Source organism: Scardinius erythrophthalmus (genome assembly GCF_964197995.2).
Source record: "Scardinius erythrophthalmus genome assembly, chromosome: 14".
NCBI classification, from domain to species: domain Eukaryota; kingdom Metazoa; phylum Chordata; class Actinopteri; order Cypriniformes; family Leuciscidae; genus Scardinius; species Scardinius erythrophthalmus.
Window position 1 is genome coordinate 22,771,226 of NC_138234.1, and position 22,670 is coordinate 22,793,895.

Consider the following 22,670-nt stretch of genomic DNA (forward strand, 5'->3'; position numbering starts at 1 on the left):
TAAAAGCTAAAAAACGTAAATTTTGATTTCAGTGGGCCTTTAAGGGAAATGAATGACAGTATGTTAAAAGGTAAACAATATTGAGAGTGACATTTGCTTAAAATGATTATGAATAATACAGGCCCCACCCATTCAAGTCCCCCAGATGCAAGCCCTGCCCTGAATAAAATGCAGGAAAGAACTGAGCCACCCCACCAAAGAGCAGGCAGACAGCAAGGCACAGAGAGTGAGAGAGAGAAAGACACCCATTTACAGCTTTACTGCCTTGTTCAGTCCGTCAGACTTGCTCTCACTGCCACCTCTATCATATCCTCTCCCTCTCTTTCTCTCTGTAGTCTCTTTGAATATTTCTCTCTCACACACACACACACACACACACACACACACACACTCATTCAAATACACTCATTCAACTCAGCTCATTCACAGGCACGGGTCAGGCAGCCTCACATTTCACCTTGCTCTGACTCTGGCTGAGAGGAGAGCCCTGCAAGGTGCAGCCATCACACAGGACACAGGCTCCCGCACCTCAGTCAGGTGGGACTGAGGGACCTGAATTCTCCAGGACAATCTAACAAGACCGAGACGTTTCTTCAGGATGGCATTGCAGAGTTTTCATTCATCACTCTGAAGAGCAAAACCAGAAGACAGCTAGTTACAAGACCATTTTCTTTTTCAAAGAACTTTTACCATCTCTTCTCATGTTCCTGCTAAAGGGGTCTGCGTGAGGCAGAGCACCCAGCGAAGACCAGCATCATGCCGACTACTTGTGCAAGGTGCACCTTGGGAGTCTGACCCATCATGTGCAAATGGACACCTACTACCGCTGGTCTCCACTTCGACCTCACCTTTGCTGGCTCAGCCCTCCCTTCTTATCCTTTTTCCCTGGTATGCCTGTCCTTGCTCTTTCTGGCTTGCTCTGCTCTTGGAGGTTGCCCACCTGGACTGGGGCATGACCCTCTTCATGTGCTGGCACAGGGCACAAACTGCTCTTGGACTCTGGAGCGGCACACACGCAGCTACAACCACCTAGAGGGTGATGTTCGCCTACGACGCCTCTATTCCGCCAACAAGTTCTTTCTCTGCATCGACAAGACCGGCAAGGTGGATGGCACCCGTCGGAAGAATTACGCTGACAGTGAGTAGACACACTGTGTTTTTCTGCATACATATGTTCCTACAGAAAGGGAGTCGTGCTCATTTGGTCTTCATAATCTTCCATTGACTCTCTTATCGTTTGAGTTTATGGCTCTTTTAGTCCTCTGCTTGTAGGGTCAGACTTTTTTATTACGAGCATGTACAAAGGTGTTGCTAGGTAGGATTTGTAATACACAAAACACTCCATGGGAATGTGAAGGCCCTTATATTGGCCAACAAAATACTACGATTTGAAATATGGAAGTCTGTCTCCGCCTGTGACTTTATCTCTCATTATTGCAGCTTTATATATCTCCTAATTGCAATGTATCTTATCTTGTGACTTAATATTTCACAATGTGACAATTTCTTGTTACTTGTGACTTCTTGTTATTGTGACTTTGTCTTAATTTTTATGTATATAAGTTACCTGTTTTATTTTTTACTCGGAAGAAGAAACTGACTTCTATATTTAAATAAGGGATCAGTTGAACAGGAGCGGATTTGTCAAAACTGAACATCAAGTCCTTAATTTTTAAATGGAAAATGTAATCACAACTGCATATTTTGTTTGCAGTTAAGTACAGTTTCATATTCTCATACATATATTCAACATAAGTGTTTTGTTTTGTTTTTAGAATCTTAAAACATTCTACACACTGTCAGAAAAAAGTGCAAAATTTTTACTTTTAGGTATACAACAGCTTGTCAATGGTGCAATACCCTTAAAGGGACGACTTTGTACCTCTAAGAGGTGCATATTAGTACTTTACAGTATGTATTAATAAGTACGCTTAAGGTTCTGCTATTAACATTTAAGGGCTAAATAGGTTGCCTAGATGCCCCTTTAAGGGTAAAGCCCCAGTGAAGATTTGAACAATTTTTTCTTTACTTTGACTATTTTAGCCCCACTGAAAATTGTGGGTGTATGCACATTTTAAAAAAGCAGGTGCAGTTGGTAGAAAGTTGGCAGATTAATACAATGATAAATCCACCAGATGTGCCTGTCATCAGGGTCATCCCATGCTCCTTACAAATTCTCCCCTACCTTCTAATTTGGTTCCTTTATCCTTTATCCTTTATCTTTGCACTTGTTTCAGCTGGAGTTTTACGTTATGTCACCCCTTGTCAGGGTTTAGCAGTGGCTTTCCATTCATTTGAATTTGGGATTTAACTGGTCTGTGTCATGGTGGGTTGACCCTGGTTGTTGTGTATGTGTGTGTTGTTGCAAAACAGAGTGAGTCAGACTTTTTTCCAGGAAAGTTGCTTTAACTGCTCTGCCACTGTGCAGATCTTAACTGTTGCATGACATTTGTTTATGAGTTTCTGTCTCAGATCAGCTAAGATGCTTGTGCTTAATACAGCTGGTTGAAATTGTACAGCCCTCAGAAGCAATTTGCTTGTGCATTTACTTACCATCCTCTCATTTCCTGTCCCTAAATTAAGATCCTTTTTAGCAAAGAGGGTCCCCTTCACAGAAAGATACCCTGCATTAATTAGCCGTGCAGAATTTCTCTATATCGCCTTTACTTGCTTTCAGGGTTCACATTAGAGGAAATTTTAGATTTTCACAAAATACAGGTATCATGACTTCTTTCAGTAAACTCAGAATCAGAATTTTGCATTACATTGATCTTGTTGGTGTTGCTTTGCTGCTGTCCACCTTGTCCTCTGCTTAGCCCTCAGCGTCCGTCAACACTACTGCGTTGCCCAAACAGCCCTGCACTGACTCTCCCTCTCACTTTTTCCAACTCTCGCTCCCAAACTCTCAGGTGCAAAAACAGTTGGAATAAGTCAACGGGCCCTTGGCTAATTGAGGTAGGAAAATATTGTATCAATCCCAGTGAACTGCAGACTGGAACAGCTGAGAGAAGAAGCTTCGATGAAAAGGACTGAAAGATAGATTGAGAGGTAAAAGGATGCAGGGGATATTATTGCATTTGTGCATTGAACAACACACATTTATAGTACGTTTGAGAGTTTCTATACTTAATTCACTAATTTTCATGCTGATGATTCCTTTAAAGGGCTGTTAATGAGCTAATGACTGCATGTTTGGAAGATTGCTCAAGTTTAATTTGTTAGCAAAATAATTTTAGATAGCACCGTTTGAGCCAGGACAAAATTAAGCAACATGACCTGGAGGAAATGTCTTGCATAATTGTGCAAATGATTTTAGAGCTTAACGGGCTACAAACTAGCCTTGCTTTGGCTCCAATTCCTGAAACTTGTTTTTGTCCAGGTGCTGAATGGAACAAGCACTTTGAGGTTTCAGGATTCAAATTAGATTGATGTCAATCAACTACAATAAGATTATCATCGTTCACAGTTAATGGCCGCCTAATGCAAACTAAACAAGATTATTTGACTATTATTTCACAGTTGAGTGCAAATGAAGAGTGGTAGTAGTGCGCCTGACAGTGCTTATTGACTGTTGGCAGTATAAAAACAGACACAGTCCCAATCCCTTTGCTAGCAACTATTCTGCCAGTGCGTAAGCTTGACATTAAAGGGAGCAAACAATTATTTATTTTTTTTTTTGGTTTTACAAGCCCTCCAAAAATTGGATTGTGCATGGCAAATTTATGAAATATATACAATTTATATGTTGCTTGCCTCACCTGTCAATGGAAATGTATTTTGCACACATAATGGTGTAGTTTCACAATCTACCAGCGAACAAGCTACCCAGCCAAACTTTGTGAAGACCCATACGCTAGTGTGAGTTTCACCTGCTGCTATATCAATAATGGCCTTCATTTTAGCAAATTAGTTCATTTTGCTCAAGGCAAGCTATCCATGAAATGAATATTGTAAGTTTCTTTAGATATAATGTTTTTCTAACTAGTAACAAATGTAGTTTTCTCTAAAAGGCATGAGAAAGAAAACAAATGGAAATGTCAATCAGACTTCAAAGGTAAAGACTGTAACCATCAACCACCACTTGATAACTAAAGTGGGTTGGTGAGTAAGAAAGTAGATCAATCTTGATCCAATGTTTTCTGTCCATTCTGTTTAAGGATTTCACCTTAGCCAAGGTTGTTTTCTTTTACACTTTTTGTGATGCAGGTACTTAAAACCAGCTTAACTCTTTTTTTCCCCTTAACATTTGGCTTTAAAAAGAACGCTGTTGAAGTCTAGGGCGTATGTGGTTGAGGACATCAAATGCTTGACTTGAGTCCAGGCAACAACACTGTGCTTAAGGAAATAAAGTCATGCGACAGGCATAATCAGAGAAGTCACTTTTGCTAAAATATGGCCACTTTGCAGTTTGCCAGGCCTTTCCCTCTGTTTCTCATTTTCTCCCGTTCTCCTTCTTCCATTTCAGCTGTATTTACAAGAGTTGTGTCATGTTTACCAAGTTTCCCCTCACTTTTCTGCATCTTGCTTTAGATGTTACAGTTTTCCCTTGCCGTGATTTCATAGGTGTGTTGAGCTTGGACCTGAGTCACGGGAAGAAAATCATCCACCCGTTCTGAATATATTGTGGAATTATTTAAAACATATTTCAAAAAGAGAGACTGTCAGTTCATGGACGCCTAGAGGCCACAGAGGAAAGATTGTGCACAACTGAATGCTGGAGAATTCATGGGAGGTGAAAATAAATTCACAATATTATATTATATCACCATATCAGGTCTGCATATGTCTTTTATTAGAAAACCAAATAATTACAGAATGTTGTTTGATTACAGAGAGCTGGATTCATTAAATGAATTAACAGTCCTCAAGAAATATTGATATATGATGAGATATTAAAGTACTTGGTTGCCTCAAACAAATTTGTTAAAGAGTGAGAGGGCATGTACTCCACTAAGGACCTTTCATAAGTATAGTAGTGAAGCTCCTGGTTTGTGACAGTTTAAGTGGTAAGGGCACATGGGTGCTAGGTGATTCCAGACGCTTCTGGAAAGTCTGGGAATGTTGCTTACATTTAGCCTGTAGGGGCCTCTTGGAGATTTTGGTGCCAGGAAAAAAAAGAAAATCCTACAAATCCAGCCTTTTTAATCCTTCCGATGGACAGTGGTCCAGAGTTAGTGAGAAAAGGCTCGAAATCCATTTCTTGCCAGGTGTTTTTTGCCCTGGGAAAGTGAAAAAGACAGAAACTGACACGCACTCTGAGAGTGGTAGAGCTAAATTGTCCTAATTTCTCTAACCTCTTTTCTTTCCAAAGGCCATTTTTGATGAATGGATAAAAAGACACGTTGCTGCTGTAACCCCTCAGGTCCTACTCGCCCCACTCTTTGCGGGCCTTGAACCTGGGTCTCCAGCATAGGAAGTTGGCGCGCTAACAAGGACGCTAAAGACCATAGTCTCTAGTGCGCCTCCTGAGATCAGGGGAGTGAGGTTTACATGCAAAGCTTTCACTAGCTGGCCTCCGTTACATTCACCCCCCTAAACCTCACTCCCATCTGGGTCACGGCACCAATGTAACCCCCCAGGTCCTACCACTCTCATTAGCTGGCCTCCGTTACACAATTAGTAGTGTGCTGCTATGTGCAAAGAAGCTGAGTAAAACTACTTTAAAAGCCTTTGCCGAATGGTTGAATCGGCAGTGGACTCTAGGAACATGCAAGCAGTGATACTACAATGGCTAATAGGAATACACAAAATCTGGAATTTCTCATGAGGGCAAAAGCTTTCCCCATTCAGAGTTCAAGCTGGTAGAATTTGTGACACTTATCAACAGAAAGCTGCTTGGTTTGAAAGTGACTTCTGTGTGAGCCATGCTTCATTCATAGCAAGAATATTGACCATATCACTTTTTTTATTGTTCGCAAGTGTACATGTGTATTCAAATATTTAAGGTTTAAATGAACATTGCACACCACCTCTGTCTTCTCATGCATACAACCCCAAGGCTATAATCACATTATCTAGGTCTATTAGTCCAACTTTGCAAAAATCCAACTGGCGTGATTTTAGTCAGACTGAAATACTTATATGACATTTTAAAATGACAAATCATTGTTTAGCCTAATCATTCTAAATCATTCTTTAGCCTGATGGAAATCAAACTTTTAAAGCGCATGTAAATGTACTTATTGAGTCACAGAGTGTCAGTTTGAATTCGGTAATCTCTGATGATATTACAAAAACAGCCAACGATAACAACATAAAACTGGGCTGAGTCTTATGATGACTCAACTAATGCAATATATATTTTCATTTAAAGTTTGAGCACTCTATATACCCAGCGGTGCAATTACTGACAGGCAGTCTCATGGTTCAAAAGGTATTGCTCCACTTCTCTCATCTTCGCTAGCCAAACGGTAATGTTTGCAGAAAATTGACCCGAGACCATTTTTTCCTGAATGAGAAGTCATTAGCACTGTTGTTATTATTATAACTTTTTGTGAGGGATGTAAAACAAGTATTAATTAGATCAGTTGGGAACCCACAGCTTGGCTAAATCATGCAGTGCCATATGCTGACTAACATCTGCCAAAGCCAACACAGTCCACCTCTCTTGGCTCTGAAGCGAAATTAAACAGACAGACAGACTCGGTCTCATTGTGACTAGGTTCAGGCACTAGGCAGCGGCAAATTGGAGCACCCTCTTGGGATTGTAGTCGCTCTGAATTGACCTTTTGATTAAAGCTGTTCAACTTCAAGCTTAGGTTAACCCAGACAGTGTATCTTGGAGACTCTGAGTGACTACTGTGGGATTCCCATGCTTGCATTTATAACAATTTGAGATTTACACATTCTTTGCCAGTCACAGTATATATATATATATGTATATATATTATATATATTGTGGTAACATTAATGTCCAAACCTGCCATTTTGGGATAAATATCAGAAGTCGAAATGCAGGCTTTTTAAACTGATTTCTCTTAGTCTGAAATGATACACAGGAATTCTGCTGTAAGTCTCCCTCTGGGTTTTCTTGCAAGTCCATTGTATTTATGAGTGGTTCACCTCATGTTTTGGTGACCTAAATTGATGCTATTTATCACTTGTCTGTTTATAATGATACATCAATTATTGAAGTGAATAGAATGGTCTCTTAGGTGTTGCAAGCTCAAGTTTCTAATCAGACCTAAAATCTAAAGGAAACTACTTATAAAATATGGCACGATAAGAATGTGACACACCTAGTGCACGTCTTTACACTTAATTACAGCTGATTAAGCTGTAAAAAACAGCAATAAAATGAGTGAGCCACTAAAAACAGGTCCACCCTTCATCTGCCTGAGGATTCCTATGGCTACCACTGAAAGACTTTGATCACATAATCTAAACTACTTTCTACCATAGATATGTTAATTCATTTAATATTGTGGTTTGCTATAAGTAATGTGACAATGGATTTTGGCAGCTTTTGATTTATAAAATCCCAAGATATAAAACGTTTTAGTATGAAATGAAAAGTGTGTGTATACCTGTCCTATGTTTAGAAGTGTGTTGCACAATTTGCTGCTGACATAATCATAGTTCTAAAACAACTTATGAATATAAATCAACATGACAACAAACAACAATATAAAACAGCTTTAAGCAAACAGCCATATCGCTATGGTAGCCCAGTTTATTTACAGTATATTGCTACCATTCAAAAGTTTGTGGTCAGTTACTTTTTGTTTTTTATAAGAAATTAATACTGTTCAGAAACAATTATAATCTTACAAAAGATTTCTATTTTAAAACTTTTGAACTTTTTATTCATTAAAGAGTCCTGAAAAACCTCTCTACCTCGGTTTCCACAAAAATGTTTAGCAGCACAACAGTTTTCAACATTGATAATGACAAGAAATGTTTCTTGAGCACCAGATCAGCATTTTAGAATGATTTCTGAAGGATCATGTGACAGTATTTTGTAACAATATTTTACAATATTACGATTTTTTACTGTATTTTTAATCAAATAAATGCAGCCGTGGTGATTATAAGAGACTTCTTTCAAAAGCCGCCCCTACACTTTTGAACAGTAGTGTATTTGATAGTTACAAAGTTTTATCAGCTATGTTTTATGTGATAAGACGGGACAATTCTCCGGATTGCTTTTGATCTAAACCAGTTAAACAGTGTATGTGAGATTTAGAAACTCTTTCCATACCTTATCATAATCAGCTTGTTTGCATGAAATCAGACGTAGGACAACAACAAAAGGCAGGCCACTATGAAGGCCAGCTACATGCGCTGAATGTTTCAACAGTTTTATCTCGCCACCTAAAGATGAAAAGTAATCATGATGTGCTGAAATGTGCTGTCCTGAAATGACATATAAGGACATTGTCAATGAGCCCATTCAACATAATAAGCCATAAGCACACAATTGCCCCATGGTGTAAACTGAATTTGTGTGTTTGCTCACTCAGATAGCATCTAGGATTTGATTTGGCTATTAAAACTTGAATCAGTTTTGAGCGGCGATTAAAGTGATAATAAGGATTTATTGTACCTCAAAGTTGGCTTCTTCATTGCAAGTTCACACTACGTTCCACCAACTTTGTGGTAAGCACACTATACCTCTGTAACCGATATGCCACTGCCATCATTAAGACGCTATCAAGACTGAAACATTATCTCAGTTTCCTGACTCATTTTTCTTTTTGTCTTGCCTCATAATCATCCACTTGTGATTAAAAAAAAAGAATAGCATATTTTCCCAAACGCTCTTCAATATCGGTTTAGTTTCCCATGTGGCCAATTAGCTGAATCAACATTTTCAGGATGTATGCTGTTTGTCAATTATGTGATCCTTCATCTGCAAGTTAACACATAGCAGAGCTCACTGTATGTTTATGTATTTATTCTTCTTTCTGCATGACTTATCATGGCCAGACCCCACTTTACAAATTAGATGGTTTTTGTTTTTTGGGGGGGTAAAATGAAGACATACAGTGTGTTGTCCAATTCATGAACAAATTACTCTTATGAAATGGTCCTTCATGTGTTTTTCTTTCACTAAAATGTTTATCAGAGCAGTTAATGAATCAATATTTGACTTCTGAACTGTAAATTATTGTTATTATTAGTTACTCTCAGTGTGTGTGTGTGTGTATATATATATATATATATATTTATTACATGGCTTGGTTGAATTCTAATGTAGAATGCGGTCTGTTATTTCTTGATAAGTATAACACACCGTTGCCATGAAAAACAGAGCGTTGCTATGGACGCAGGATTCTAACCGTAGAGACGGAACGGACTATTTTCTTTAGCCGAAGCAATACAATCGTTTTTAAATCAATAAACTCCTTTTTAAATCAATATTTTGTGTCAAATTATTAATTTATCTGGTAGGTAGCCATGTAATAAACGGGAAAATGTAGAGCGAGGCGGTTGTTATAGCGAATACAACCCTGACAGGCTGATTCAAGACCTGGGATTCCTGATCAGCCTGTAGGGGTTGTATTCGCTATAACAACCGCCTCGCTCTACATTATCCCTTACATATATATATATATATATATATATATATATATATATATACATAAATATATATATATATATATACACACACACACACATGCATATATAGATGGCTTTTTGTAATTTCAAAAACACACTATTCAATTCTGTTACAAAGCTCGGGAGAGCCAGGGTTTTATTTAATATAACCCAGGATGGATTGAGGGTGAACAAATTATGGGATTCATTTCATTTTTGGGTGAACTATTCCGTTAAACATGTTCCACAAAGTTTGACAACCAGACAGACTTTTTGTCTTCATTTTGATGTTCATTTGATGGTCATATGTTCATTTTGTGAAATGATGAATTTGATTGAAAAATTCTAGTGCTTGTTCTATTTTTACTCATAACAAAATATCAAAAAGTGGCATTTTTTATGTAGAGAGCTCAACACCAACTGATGCTAAGTCTGATGTTAAAGCTCTTTGAAACAAGGGGAGATGTTGTCTTAACTCTCTGTGCTGCTGATATCAGTTGCGAAGTTTCAGGTGTGCTCTGATCAGAAAGTTCCAGACCAAGGTTGAGTGGACAAGGGCCAGAAATCCCCCATGGAGGATAGTGTTAAGGTCAAGGCCTCTCTCGCTAGCTGAGTGATTTGACAGATCTGACAAGAAGCTGATTGCCCCTTTGTGCTGCCTGTCAACTTCCTTTTCGGTCCGTCTCATTTCAGTGCTTTGAAACACAGAGTGAGCTCCAGCCATGGAAAACATCCTGCTTCGGATTGACCAAGTGGAACTCCTTGTCTAAGCTCAGTCGGCCCTGTTTCAAGCACTACCTTCTCTGTTGTCACCGCAACACAACCTTTGTAACTCCGTTGCTATTTTTAGGTTAAGTACTTTGTTAAATGAGTGTAGAACGGGTGATGTAATTGTTTTATGTGCTAGATTATGGTAATTGTTCTGTGTGACAACAGGTATTAAAGGATTAACTCACTTCAGAATTAAAAATTGCTGATAATTTACTCACCCGTGCGTCATCCAAGAAAACATATCGCCATATCCAAGTTTTTCGCCCTACCCTACCTTTTTGAACCGGAACATGCATGACCTTTCAACGTGATTACGTGATGCGTGGCGTATCGTACCACTATATGGAGAAATAATATCCTGGAATGTTTTTCTCAAAAATCTTCATTTCTTTTCGACTGAAGTAAGAAAGACATGAACATCTTGGATGACGTGGGGGTGAGTAAATTATCAGGACATTTTAATTCTGAAGTGAATAAAACCTTTAAGCCCTCTAGATTCATATAGGTTCTGGAGAAGTTAAACCATAGCTTTGTTTGAATAAGCCCTACACGTATTTGCAAGGGTGAGGTAGTATGCTCTCGTCCCCAAGCCTGATTTTAGTCAGGACAACTGCATCTGCATTTTGGCAGGTGGACGGTTCTCCTCTCATGCAGCTTGGTGCAATTAACCACATTTCGACAATGACCTCAGCCTTAATCCTGGGCCTTTTGATAGCGCTGGCTGCAGAAAACAACAGAAGCCTTGAGTCACAAAATAGCCCTTGAATCCGCTTGTAACTATCCGTACGGGCCATTGATGTCTACCCGCTTGCTGGCACAGGAAGTGATGCGTGATTTGGAGGCACTGCTGCACACCCTCTCCTTGATTAAAGAAAAGCCTATTTATGGGGTCCTGCTTTCTTTCCGTGCCACCTCACACATTTTAGTACCTCATAAGACCAGACACACCAGACCATGTCTTTGTTAACCTCTTGCGCCTTCTCAGTCCTCACGACAGAGGCACCGCTTGCCCTCCGGCATGCTAAAACTCTTAGTGGGTGGGTGAATGTCTGCTAGTTTTTTCAATGAGAAAAAATGCTAGCAAGGGAACCATCCTGAGGGTTTGGTTTCACATGAGAAAGAAGCCAGATATGTACTATTCAGCCTTTAGGAGCAATAGAAATCGGTCTTGTTGAAGGTCTGGCCACTAGTTTGCGACCACCAGTGCAGTTATAGCAAAACATTTTTGAGAATTTGCTTGAATACGAGTCGATTTAATCTTATTGCACTGGCAAATTCATTCTACTTGTATTAAGTATAAACCACTTAAAAACAAGTGAATAAATCTGCCAGTGCAGTAAAATAAAACACTGTACGAAAAAAAGACACATTTTCTGTGAGAAAATTTGGCGGGATGAACATTGAAGAGTCTCAGTGGGCTTTGTGGGCCATACAGTGAGTAAATTGGACATTCTGGGATCTTGTTTTAGGGGTTGATTATGTAATTTGGCCTCTGACCCTGGATCAATTGACTCTGGAAGTGGTCTCTTTATCTGGGACAGTAATTGACTAATCAAAGACTTCCTGTGCCTTGTGAGAATCTCTTATCTCCGAGTCTCATTTCTAAATCTCGATATCAGTGTTTCAAACACATTTCTACCATACACACATGTAACAATGTGAAAGAAAAGTTATTTAGCTAGTTCGTCTCAGACAGATCAGTTATTTGAATTCAATTGAATTCAAATTTAGTCATTTGTGCAATTGTAATAAGCTGAATATGTATAAATAAAGCCACACAATTCAATATAAATTCAAATCCTGGCTTAAAGTCCACCAAAGTGCTCAATATTTGTATCTCTTTTATGTGTCTTTCAACCTTTTAGTCACAAACTTCACACATTTACAAAAATGAAACGTTTCTACAGCGTTAGGGGAACCGGTCAGTGACAGAAAGAGCTGTCTGTAAGTTTGACAAGGCAGACAAACTGACAGAAAGAAACTTGGGGCCCTAGCTAAGTCTCGCTTTGTCCCCGTCTGACCCCTGCTCTCCTTCCTGGCCTCTGTGCCTCTCACCTGGGCCGTCTCTCTGTGTGCGGGGGGTAATGGGATACCTGTCACTGGCTCTAATGGCCTTTGAAGGACCTGGCTAATCCCAAGAGCTTGCATTCAGCGAGCCATAAAAGCAAAACGAGGCCAAGGGCAGGCCCCTGAAACTGTAACAGCTCTGAATTGTGTGAGAGGGAACGTCACCCAAGTGTGCAACCCTGGCAAATGAGTGTGATAATGGACTCTCAACTGAGTTAAAGTGCCTTGATGCTTGTGGTTCAAATTTGCACATCCTCACTTCCCGACACAATAGCAACTGAACGGCTATAGGGATGCACACTATATCGGTACCATATCGGTTATCGGTCGATATTGGATATTTAATTGTAAATATTTATAACCCATAATTTAACATTTGGATGACCTTTCCAGTCATCTAACATTAATTAAATTTCACCTTAAAAACAACACTAATTTAATAACACTGCATTGTAATCTTTAGCAAATCTCATAATGCATATCCATTCTATTTTCATATTTTTCATATTGTACAAGTTCCATACTGTATGATGCACCATTTAAAATAGTTGATTTTAATGTTTCATTTTTATATATTTAGACAATATAGTTATAGAAGTTAGCCAGAATTTGAAATATCGGTGCATCCTCCAACAATGCAAATTTTAGAATACGAATAAATAGAGAGAAATAACTTAAATATGTATAAACCTGTGTGTGTGTGTGTGTGTGTGTGTGTGTGTGTGTTGGAATAAGTATCATCTTCAGTATTTGGGGTAAAGTACTGTAGATCAGTTTCAGTATTAAGGATAAATGGCGTTTTCCAACCATGACCATTTGGTGCATGAAATAGAATAGTCTATTTTATTCTTTATTTTATTCAGTAAAGCTTGAGTGAATATGACATGCACTTTATTATACTGGAGCCCTATGAAACACATGGCGAGAAGTAAAGACCAAGTCTGAAACAGATGTTTCACATTACAGCCAATGGACATTTATGAGACTGGACAGTAAATGCTTGGCAGAGTTATTTAACTTCAATGTGTGTGACCTGGTCAAAAATATTTTTATTTGATTTTATTTTTAAAACATGGTGCAGATTTCATCAGCTTTTACAGGAACTGGAGCACGAGTTCCTACTTGCTTTTGTTCATGTTTTCTTAAATATGTCAATATTATAGTCCATATTATATCCCAGTAGAGAGGTGCATGTGTGCTGCATTAGCAGGTGTGAACTAGATTATATACCGATAATTTAGATTTTTTATTTATTTATGTGATATATATGTATTACTGATATTGGATATTTAAGCACTTAGTAAATTTTTAAACACTAATAATTCATAATTCGCAACACTGTTAAATGAAATCTTTAGCAAATCTCAAAATGAATAATATATATATATTTTTAATAAGTATTTTACTAAGCCAGGGGTGCCCAATCCTGCTCCTGCCGAACGACTGTCCTGCACAGTTCATCTCGAACCCTAATCAAACACACCTGAAGCAACCAATTAAGGTCTTCAGGATCAGGTCTTGTGTTTGATTAGGGTTGGAGATGAACTGTGCAGGACAGTCGATTGGCAGGAGCAGGATTGGGCACCCCTGTACTAAGCTGTGATGCCAAAATTCACTATTCAATTTCAAACAAGATAAAATAAAATATTTTATTTTAAATTTATTCTGGCAAAAAAAGTATGCATTTTAATATTGGCCATTAAAACTCTGTGAGTGTCTTGGGAAAAGTGTTTATAACTAGGAAAAAAAGTATTGTGCAGTTCTCTACTCTTGTTCTTTACGATTGGTTCTCTAAAACTGTACCAAGACCACTGCGCATCTTGTTCAAAAATCTCTATTTAACGACCAATTTAATTGTGAAAAAGGGCATGTTTACCTCACACGCAGGCCTCTGGTGCAATGGATAGCAGACTAATAGGATGAGAAAGACTGATGTTATCAAAGCCAGCGTAGTTTAACACACACCACCCCACCCCCTGGAGATGGCAAGAATGTGGGAACGAAGAGAGAAATCAGGCCAGGCAAAGAATCGCCTCAGCCGCGTCCTTTCTTTGCACTCTCGTTGTTTCTTTCATCCCCTTTCACCGTTTTCGCAGTAAGAACAGACCAAAAGGCATGCGAGTACATCTGAACAAACCATTGTCCTGCTTCTAAATGGCAAAAAACGGTGCATATTTGTTATGCATTTCTTCAGCCCCCCAAAACGCTTTTATTGTGAATTAATCAGTAACTTCTCATACATTCAGTTTCATACAGCAAATCAATTGACTTGCAGTTGAAACGGCGTCTGTTTATTTAGTGTTGAAAATGTCCAGAAATTTCTAGCTTTTTTCCACACATTCAGCTTAGAGGGAGCTTGGAAACCGTTATTATAAACAGCTTAGCTGTACACATTTATTACATCAATAACAACCATAAGTTATGTTTATGGCTGTGTAGGATGTCATGGGATCTAAATAAGACATGGGAATCATTACTATAGACTTTAACGCCTTGACAGACTTACGTAATTTGAATAATATATAGTAATATGAAGCCAAGGTGGAAAATTGCGCTAAATCCTGGAGCATAGACAAGTTATATTTGTATACTAAGACAGTTCCATTAAGGTTACAGGGTCATTTTGACAATCCGCCATTGTATGTACTGTATATGTGTGGTGTGTATGGATGGAGGGGTTTTCCATAAGTGAAAGAGTAGCAGTGTAGAAGAGGTTTGTGTCATAGCCTGTAACCTTTGGAGACTTCGTATAGTTATGACGCATGTCCGTAAACACAGGCTGGAGCTTCTCAGCTGCTCACTGGAATACTTTTAGGATCGTTCAGCTGTTAATTAGCTCATAAATTTAACAACCCCGCAGAAGCCGTTTCTGCATACAAGTTGTTTGACCACACCTGTGGTCAGTGTGGAGCTTCATGCCAGGACAAGTTGTAAAACGTTAGTTTATACCATAAACATTCATTTTCGGATTAAAACCATTATGAAATTACTTGAACCCAACTGAAGACACGAAATAAACTTTAGACTTGAATCCAGACAGTTCTTTAGACTTGAATCCAATGACGGCCCCAAAACATATCTAGAGACCAGTATAATAAAACCATTATGAAATTACCTGAAGTCTCGGTTATATTCCCCAATTGGCTGCATTCATTTGATCAAAAATACAGTAAAACCATAGAATTTCATACATTTCTAGTCAAATTCAGTACGGAAAATGTCCATCTAGGACTAGGAATAGCATCAGATGATAAGCTCTTTCCCCAGGGCACCGGTGTTTGGTGAAAATTCGATTTTGACCGTAACATGGTCCAAAAGTAGGGCAGAGCGGTTTCCCGCACACTTGAAACTCAAGCCGTTTAAAGTGGCGGTGACTAGGGTGGGCTCACGGCCTAAACGCTCATCCCACACACACAGGCCTAGAGTTCATTGGGCTCAAGAGCACCTAGGAGGAGGCTGATCTGATCAAAGGTGCTGGTCACGGCCATTAGGCACAGCAATAAGGACCCAGCATGAAAAGGTTGTGATCTGAAAAGGGTTAGGAAAGAAAAGGAGAAAAAACAACATCAGGACCCTCTAAAGGAAGAAAGCAAACTGTGAAAAAATTGAAAAGGTACGTCAATCAACTACAAGCACCCAGTTGGACACAAGAGATTCCCAGGCTTTCACCCGAAGGGGCGACAGGCCAGAGAGGGCTGCTGGAGGGGGCAACCTGGGAAATTAAAGACCCTCTTTAAAAAGCATGTAAGGGAGGGAGTTCGCTGGAGAAACTTAGCTCCATCTTTCACCCTGTCGACCCCTTCCTTCTCTTTTAATTGATGTGGGTGGAACTTTGCTCTGTGTGACAAAAGCCGGGTCATTAATGAGACCTTGTCAGCTTCCAAATCTCAGGTAGGTAACAAAGGCCTTTTGGGAGCAAAGGGCCAGTTGAAGGAAACATAATTTTAGGAACCTCCTGACCTCCGCCCTGGCTTTCCTTATTACCAGCATCTACATCCCGCGTTCTCCACCAACTCCTCCTTCTGCTCCTCTCACCCGACGATAATTCTGACAAAGGAATCGCTTTGAGAGCTCCTTCCTGTTTTTTTTTTTTTTTTAAATGATTTGCTTTCAATGTCAAAAAGGGCTGAATGATCTGAAGATGGGCTCACTTCCAAAAAGTAAAGGGTGGGAGATTAAGGCAAAAGTGAAAGAGTAAAAAGACTGTGCAAAAGGGCTTTCAGAGGTTACATGTGAGATGGGAAGAATGGGTAGTCAACACTTGACTAAGTCTGTAGAAATGAGGATTTTGCTTGTAATAGTTCAAGCAGCTTATTGCCATCTCCGGCCAAAACATGTCAAAGGTCAAGCGAGTTTCCCGAACATGAGACGAAAACAAACTCGGCGCTATTTAACTGAAATTATTCTCACCTACAAAACTCACTGGCATCTTGCACAATTCTTTCATTAAAATGTAAAAAATAATATTGGAAAAACCTCCAAGACTTTCGTTCATCTTCGGAACACAAATTAATAGATTAAATTAAGAGATTTCTGTCCCTTCATTGACAGATACGCAACCACTGCTTTGACGCTCAAAAAGAATAAAAGCCTAAATCTGTTCATAATAAAGTGAGCGAGTTTCTTCAGAAAACGTAGATGTTTAAGATGAACAAAAGTCTTATGAGTTTGGAACGACATGAGGGTGAGTAATTAATGACAGAATTTGAATTTTTGGGTGAACTATCCCTTTAACTACACACTAAAATTGCCATATTACTTCACTGAAATACGTCTCATAGTTTGATGTTTTTGATTCTCATTTGAGTCATTCTGTCGAGATTTGGACTATAGTTGTATTGTAAAGATTGACCTTTGCAGTACTTTATTTCTTTCAAGGTTTTTAGGTTGTGTTGGACTGGGCATTTTCATGATAAATTTAATTCCTTGAACACTCCACAGACCACGAGCTTAGGACACAATAGAGGACATTTTCAAAGGGAATAAAGATTAATAAAGGTCCAACTTTGCTCTACAGGTGTTTGGTCATGCGTCAAGAACTTTAATAATTTCACCTAGACAAATCTGCACAGAATATCCATTGGATTTTCTCAACTGTGGTTCAGCTGAGGCTGGTTCAAATAATGGTGAAGAATAGACGTATCAACTTCTATTCAACAAAGCTTTTTTGTCTTTTCCTTTTTTAGAAAGATACGGTTTTTGTGCATTAAATAAAACCACTCTGAATCAGTTCTTTATTTAGGAAGTTTTCCTGAATTGGACTTGACTCACACCTTTGAGCAGCTATAATGAAAATGAGAAGAAACCGCACTTACTTCAGACACGGGTGCTTTTCATTTGACTCGACCGTTGCTCATAAACTCAATGTGAGCTCCAATCATCTGGGAGACTGGCTGGATGTCTTATGAGCTGTTTGCACGCGTCCATCACCAAAGCTACCATGATTGTAAACACGGCAAGGAAATAACATATTGACCTTCAAAGCACAAACATTACTGAATGAGGTGGCACCTGAATGATCTATCAGCAAGTCCTTATGATGGACTATGTTACCCATATGTGAAGAAAGACGTTATTTATCAATTTATGTGCCTGTCAACTCTATTAGACTTCTCATGCTTGCCAGTGAATTTTTTATTATTATTTATGATCTATTTTTTTCTAGCATTTTCTAAGTTAAATGACATTTATTGCATTTGACATACATAGAATACATTGTAAATTGCTTTGGATAAAAGCATCTGCCATATAAACGCTGTACATTTACACTGTATTATATACATATAATATGCAAGCATGGGAAGACTTGTTTGATTTTTGCTTTTAGAGTTTACCACAAAAATACATATGAAAGATGGTTGTTATATAGGGACATTAAGTTGGTGCAGTATCTTCCATTGTATCAGTGTCTGTGATTTAATTTCCAAACCCATTGGAAATGACATACGGTCAAGGATATTACTCTGTCACTACATTTTCTATTCCATTTTTTCCAAGCTACCATTTTCGGATAGAACAGTGTTTTTTATCATAATAAAACATGTATAATTCAACAAGTACATTCATCCCAGGAAGTGCCACAAAGTTGCGGACGATAATTAGTCAATGAGTTTAAACTGGAAGAAATGGCTGTTGAGAAATGACTACACCTGCTCAAACCTGACGGCGAGGGTTTATTCAGTCACAGCTCAAAAGCTTTAACCAGGATCCCAAACCCAATTTCTTCGGTCTACCACCTGCAACACATGTGTTCAACAGAACTGCCTTCCTGTGTTTTTTTTTTTTTTTTGTGTTCATTTCCCAACTGGCTCTAGGTCAACATCTCATTCAGCACCTTGATGTGTTACAGTGTTTACAGTCCAAAGCCAACAGCTGATTCGTCTGCACCGTTTCCCCTTGCAGTATTATAGAGAGGCACCCAGCTGACACCAAATGGTTTGCAGCGTTTTGTATTTTTCCCCTTTTAAGCTGCTTCTTATGAGCCTTAAAAAGTCTTGGATGCTCCGGAGAGATAACATCAGACATTAAGAAGTATGTGATGTAATGGAGAGGAACACTCTCAGAAAGCATTCAAGTCTTTTTCACAGATTTTCAGGACAATCTCAGGTCATCTCCAAAACAATCTGTTCTTTTGTCATGACAAAAGGACCAGCCTCCATTTAAACTCTGTCTCAAAGAGTTTAAACTCAGCCTCCATTTAAACTCTGTCTCAAACATATTTCTTTAGATTGTGACAAAAAGACAAAAAATGTCAAATGTCAACTGTTTTGATTTGTTGCAAATTCATATAAATTCTCAAGACCTCATTTGTACGTTTTCGTACGTTCTGCTCTCGCCCAACTGAGGTGTATGTTTTGGGGTGGGTTATGGATTAAGCTTAATACTTGTTTTTAGAGAGAGATTAGAAAGAGGTTGTCATTCAAGCCATATACAGGTATATACAAATCATACAGTTTCATACTAATCACAAAAATTACACAACTGCACACTTTAAAAGTAGCTAAATCTCATGAGTTGGGGTTGAAAAATGTTTATTCACTTGACCTATAGTTTGCATGTGTAAACATATTGGGGCAATTAAAAAAAATTTTGTGAGCAACCAACAGAAAAGACGTCCATTGATCAACCGAAAAAAAAATCAAACGATTTTGTCCAGCCTGATCTCACGGCAATTCGTACGAATTCTACGAGGTGGCTAATTCGTACGAATTCATACGACCTCACTCGTACGAATTAGTACGATTTTTGCTAAATCGTACATATTTTACGAATTGCCCAATTCGTATGAATTCATACGAATGACCTACCCCTGACCCCGCCCCTAAACCTACCCATCACGTGGGTTTAGACAAATCGTACAAATTCGTACGAGTGAGGTCGTACGAATTTGTACAAATTCGCCACCTTTTTATCACTCGGTCGTGAGATAGCGTTGCTTTGTCAGCTACAATTGGCAAGTACATCTGAAATCAGTTGTATTTGTCAAAAATAAATGTTAATTTACTTGCAACTTATATACATATAAAGTTACGTTTTTATACGTAACGTTACCCCCAAAACTTTGTTGTTTTCTACACTTTCAGTCATTATGTGACTGAGTGCCACATTAGTTTATATATAAAAATAAAAAAAACATGTCTGGAAAGGTTGTTCTTCGTGGGATTCACAAAGAGCATCATTCAAACTGGCCTATTGTAGTGTGTCCTGTTTTTTCTTGTCCTGCGAGGGGAAAAAAGCCCATCCCTTGAGCATATGGATGCCTGGTGTTCTAATCAGTAATGATAGAGTGGCTTTTGATGGAGAAACTCACCCTTTCTAAACCAGACTTCTGTTCCTTTTTCCCCTCCTCAGGTCTGATGGAAATCCGATCTGTCAGTGTGGGAGTTGTCGCCATCAAATCTGTCAGCACCGGCCTGTACTTAGCTATGTCCAAAAAGGGAACACTCTTCGGATCGGTAGGTACATCAAATGACAGTGTTTCGGCATCTTTTAGTATTGGCGTTTTTGTGAATCACAGACGTTTGAAACATGTTGGTCATCCAGTGAATATCCATATTTTGACTTTTAATACTGTAATTTAGCTCAGACTAGGTCATTACAGGAATCTGCGGTATCTTACTGTTTTTGTGAAGTTAGTGCGTGCCACCAGACAGTTGTTTGTGGCTTGTTTAATGAAGACGCCCCATTGCATGGTGCGTTTTAACTGCACTCTGAGAAATCTCACCCTGGCAATCTGTCACCCAGCCATGATAAGATGGCTTACAGATGGCTATATCTGTCCTCCGATCCCCAGAGTAAACATGACAAATCTTGGGAATCACTCGAGGCCTAAGCACCCTTCTTTTCTTACTCTTTTGAATGATTATTAGTCACATTCACTCATTCCACGGTGATCTTATCGGACTGTAAAGCTGCCTCGATCGGGACTCTAAGTGTTATTGTCATAATCCTTTTTGTCCGTTTCAAGTTAATAGCTTGATCCAGCTGTGGCAGAGTGGCAAAGCTCTTTTGGCCTCGTCAGGCAGCTTTTTGAGCCCATGCGAGACGGTGATGGTTGATTTACAATGACAGGCTGGTTGAGATAAATAGAAATGCGTAATGGGTACACAATGGGATGCTTGGAACATTACTCACTCTCAGATTTACCTAGGACATAAACACATTTTCTGGATTTGGGGATCCAAATGTAATTCTTCAGTAAAATGGCTGACCCAAATATTGGGGTGTGGGTCCTAGTGAAAAAAAACCTACCAAAATACATTTATTTCACACTAAGTATAGTACAAATTCATTAACATATTTACTGACAAATCCCTTGAAACTTACTGATATAGATATTATAATTACACTTTATTTGGAGTAATTCTTTATTGCATAATGCACATTTCTTTAATACTAAGTCTAACATGTATTTTAATGTCATTATTATTAAGGATTGTATTATCACTGTATAATATCAGTCTTTAAATGCAAGATATTTAAAGTGTATCTAAAGTATACTTGCAGTTTAGTTCCATTTTAGCACAATCAAATATCTTTGGTTGAACCACAGCACTACTTCCGGATAACTAAAGTGTGTTAAGTACAAATTAGTTGTTTCAATTTGGCAGACTTTAAGTATAACAATTTACAATACCAAAAGTACAATTGCAGTGTACATAAATATGTAAATGTATTTGTAGTATACTTAGCATAAAATAAATGTATTTTAAACACATTTTGGTATATTTATTTTTCACTAGGGGGTGGTTACAGACCTGAAGAAATATATATAATATAGATTTTGAAATATATTTGAAACCTTGAGGTACTGAAAGGCATTATATAAAAAAAAGTTATTGTTGTATTGTATTGTTGTTAATAATAATAGAATTAATAATAATATATTTTTGCCCATTTTATAATATATTTTCAATATAAATACTTTTTTTTCAAATATATATATTTTAAATAAAAATACATTTTACAATTGAAAATTTTCTTGCCGTTTGAAGTACATTTTGCAGTACATAGTTTTTTTAGATTAAATTTATCTTTAATATTATCTTTTATATATATATATATATATATATATATATATATATATATATATATATATTAATATATATATATTCCCCTGTTTACAACATATATTTGAAATCTATTCTATCCAGATAATTTTATTATTATTATTTTTCTTTTTCTTTTTTTTTTTTTTTTTTGCCGTATGGGACTGCCCTAATAAAAAGGACCACTTGCTACTAAAAACATAGGCAAATCCAGTGACTAGTAGGTCAATCAGCAGATTTGCATCAATTAAATTACATACCATTTTAGTCCTCTAAAGTAAAATTTTATTTTAATTAATAAAAAATAACATGATGAAATTTGGCCCATTTTTAAAGAATATTTCTGTCAAAAGACATCTAAAACAAGAACTGTGTAAAAAATAAAATAATAACAACTGCATGTCTTAAACTACAGTAAATATTTTGATGCCGTCTACAAGTAACTCATCCTGCAATCTTCATTTGACTAATTTTAGGACAGATACAACCCCAGCTGCAAGTTCAAAGAGCGCATCGAAGAGAACGGCTATAACACCTACGCCTCCCTGCGCTGGAAGCACAGGGGGAGGCAGATGTTCGTGTCGCTGAACGGCCGAGGGAAACCCCGCAGAGGACACAAAGCTAGACGGAGACACCCATCTACTCATTTCCTCCCAATGCTGCCCACATAGCTGGACTCTTCCTCATGATGAGCAATGCTGTGCCATCTGCATTTGATGGGGACTTATTAAATGTTATTAAGTT

The 22,670-nt window shown here is 38.2% G+C and overlaps 1 protein-coding gene across 1 annotated transcript; it reads left to right on the forward strand.

Moving 5' to 3' along the window:
• Positions 1-429: 429 nt before the first annotated feature.
• On the forward strand, positions 430-22,670 carry fgf22 (fibroblast growth factor 22). Its single transcript, XM_081385118.1, has 3 exons — positions 430-1,138; positions 20,230-20,333; positions 22,403-22,670. Exons 1-3 carry the CDS (start codon positions 802-804, stop codon positions 22,595-22,597), a joined length of 636 nt encoding a protein of 211 aa, XP_081241244.1. The 5' UTR covers positions 430-801; the 3' UTR covers positions 22,598-22,670.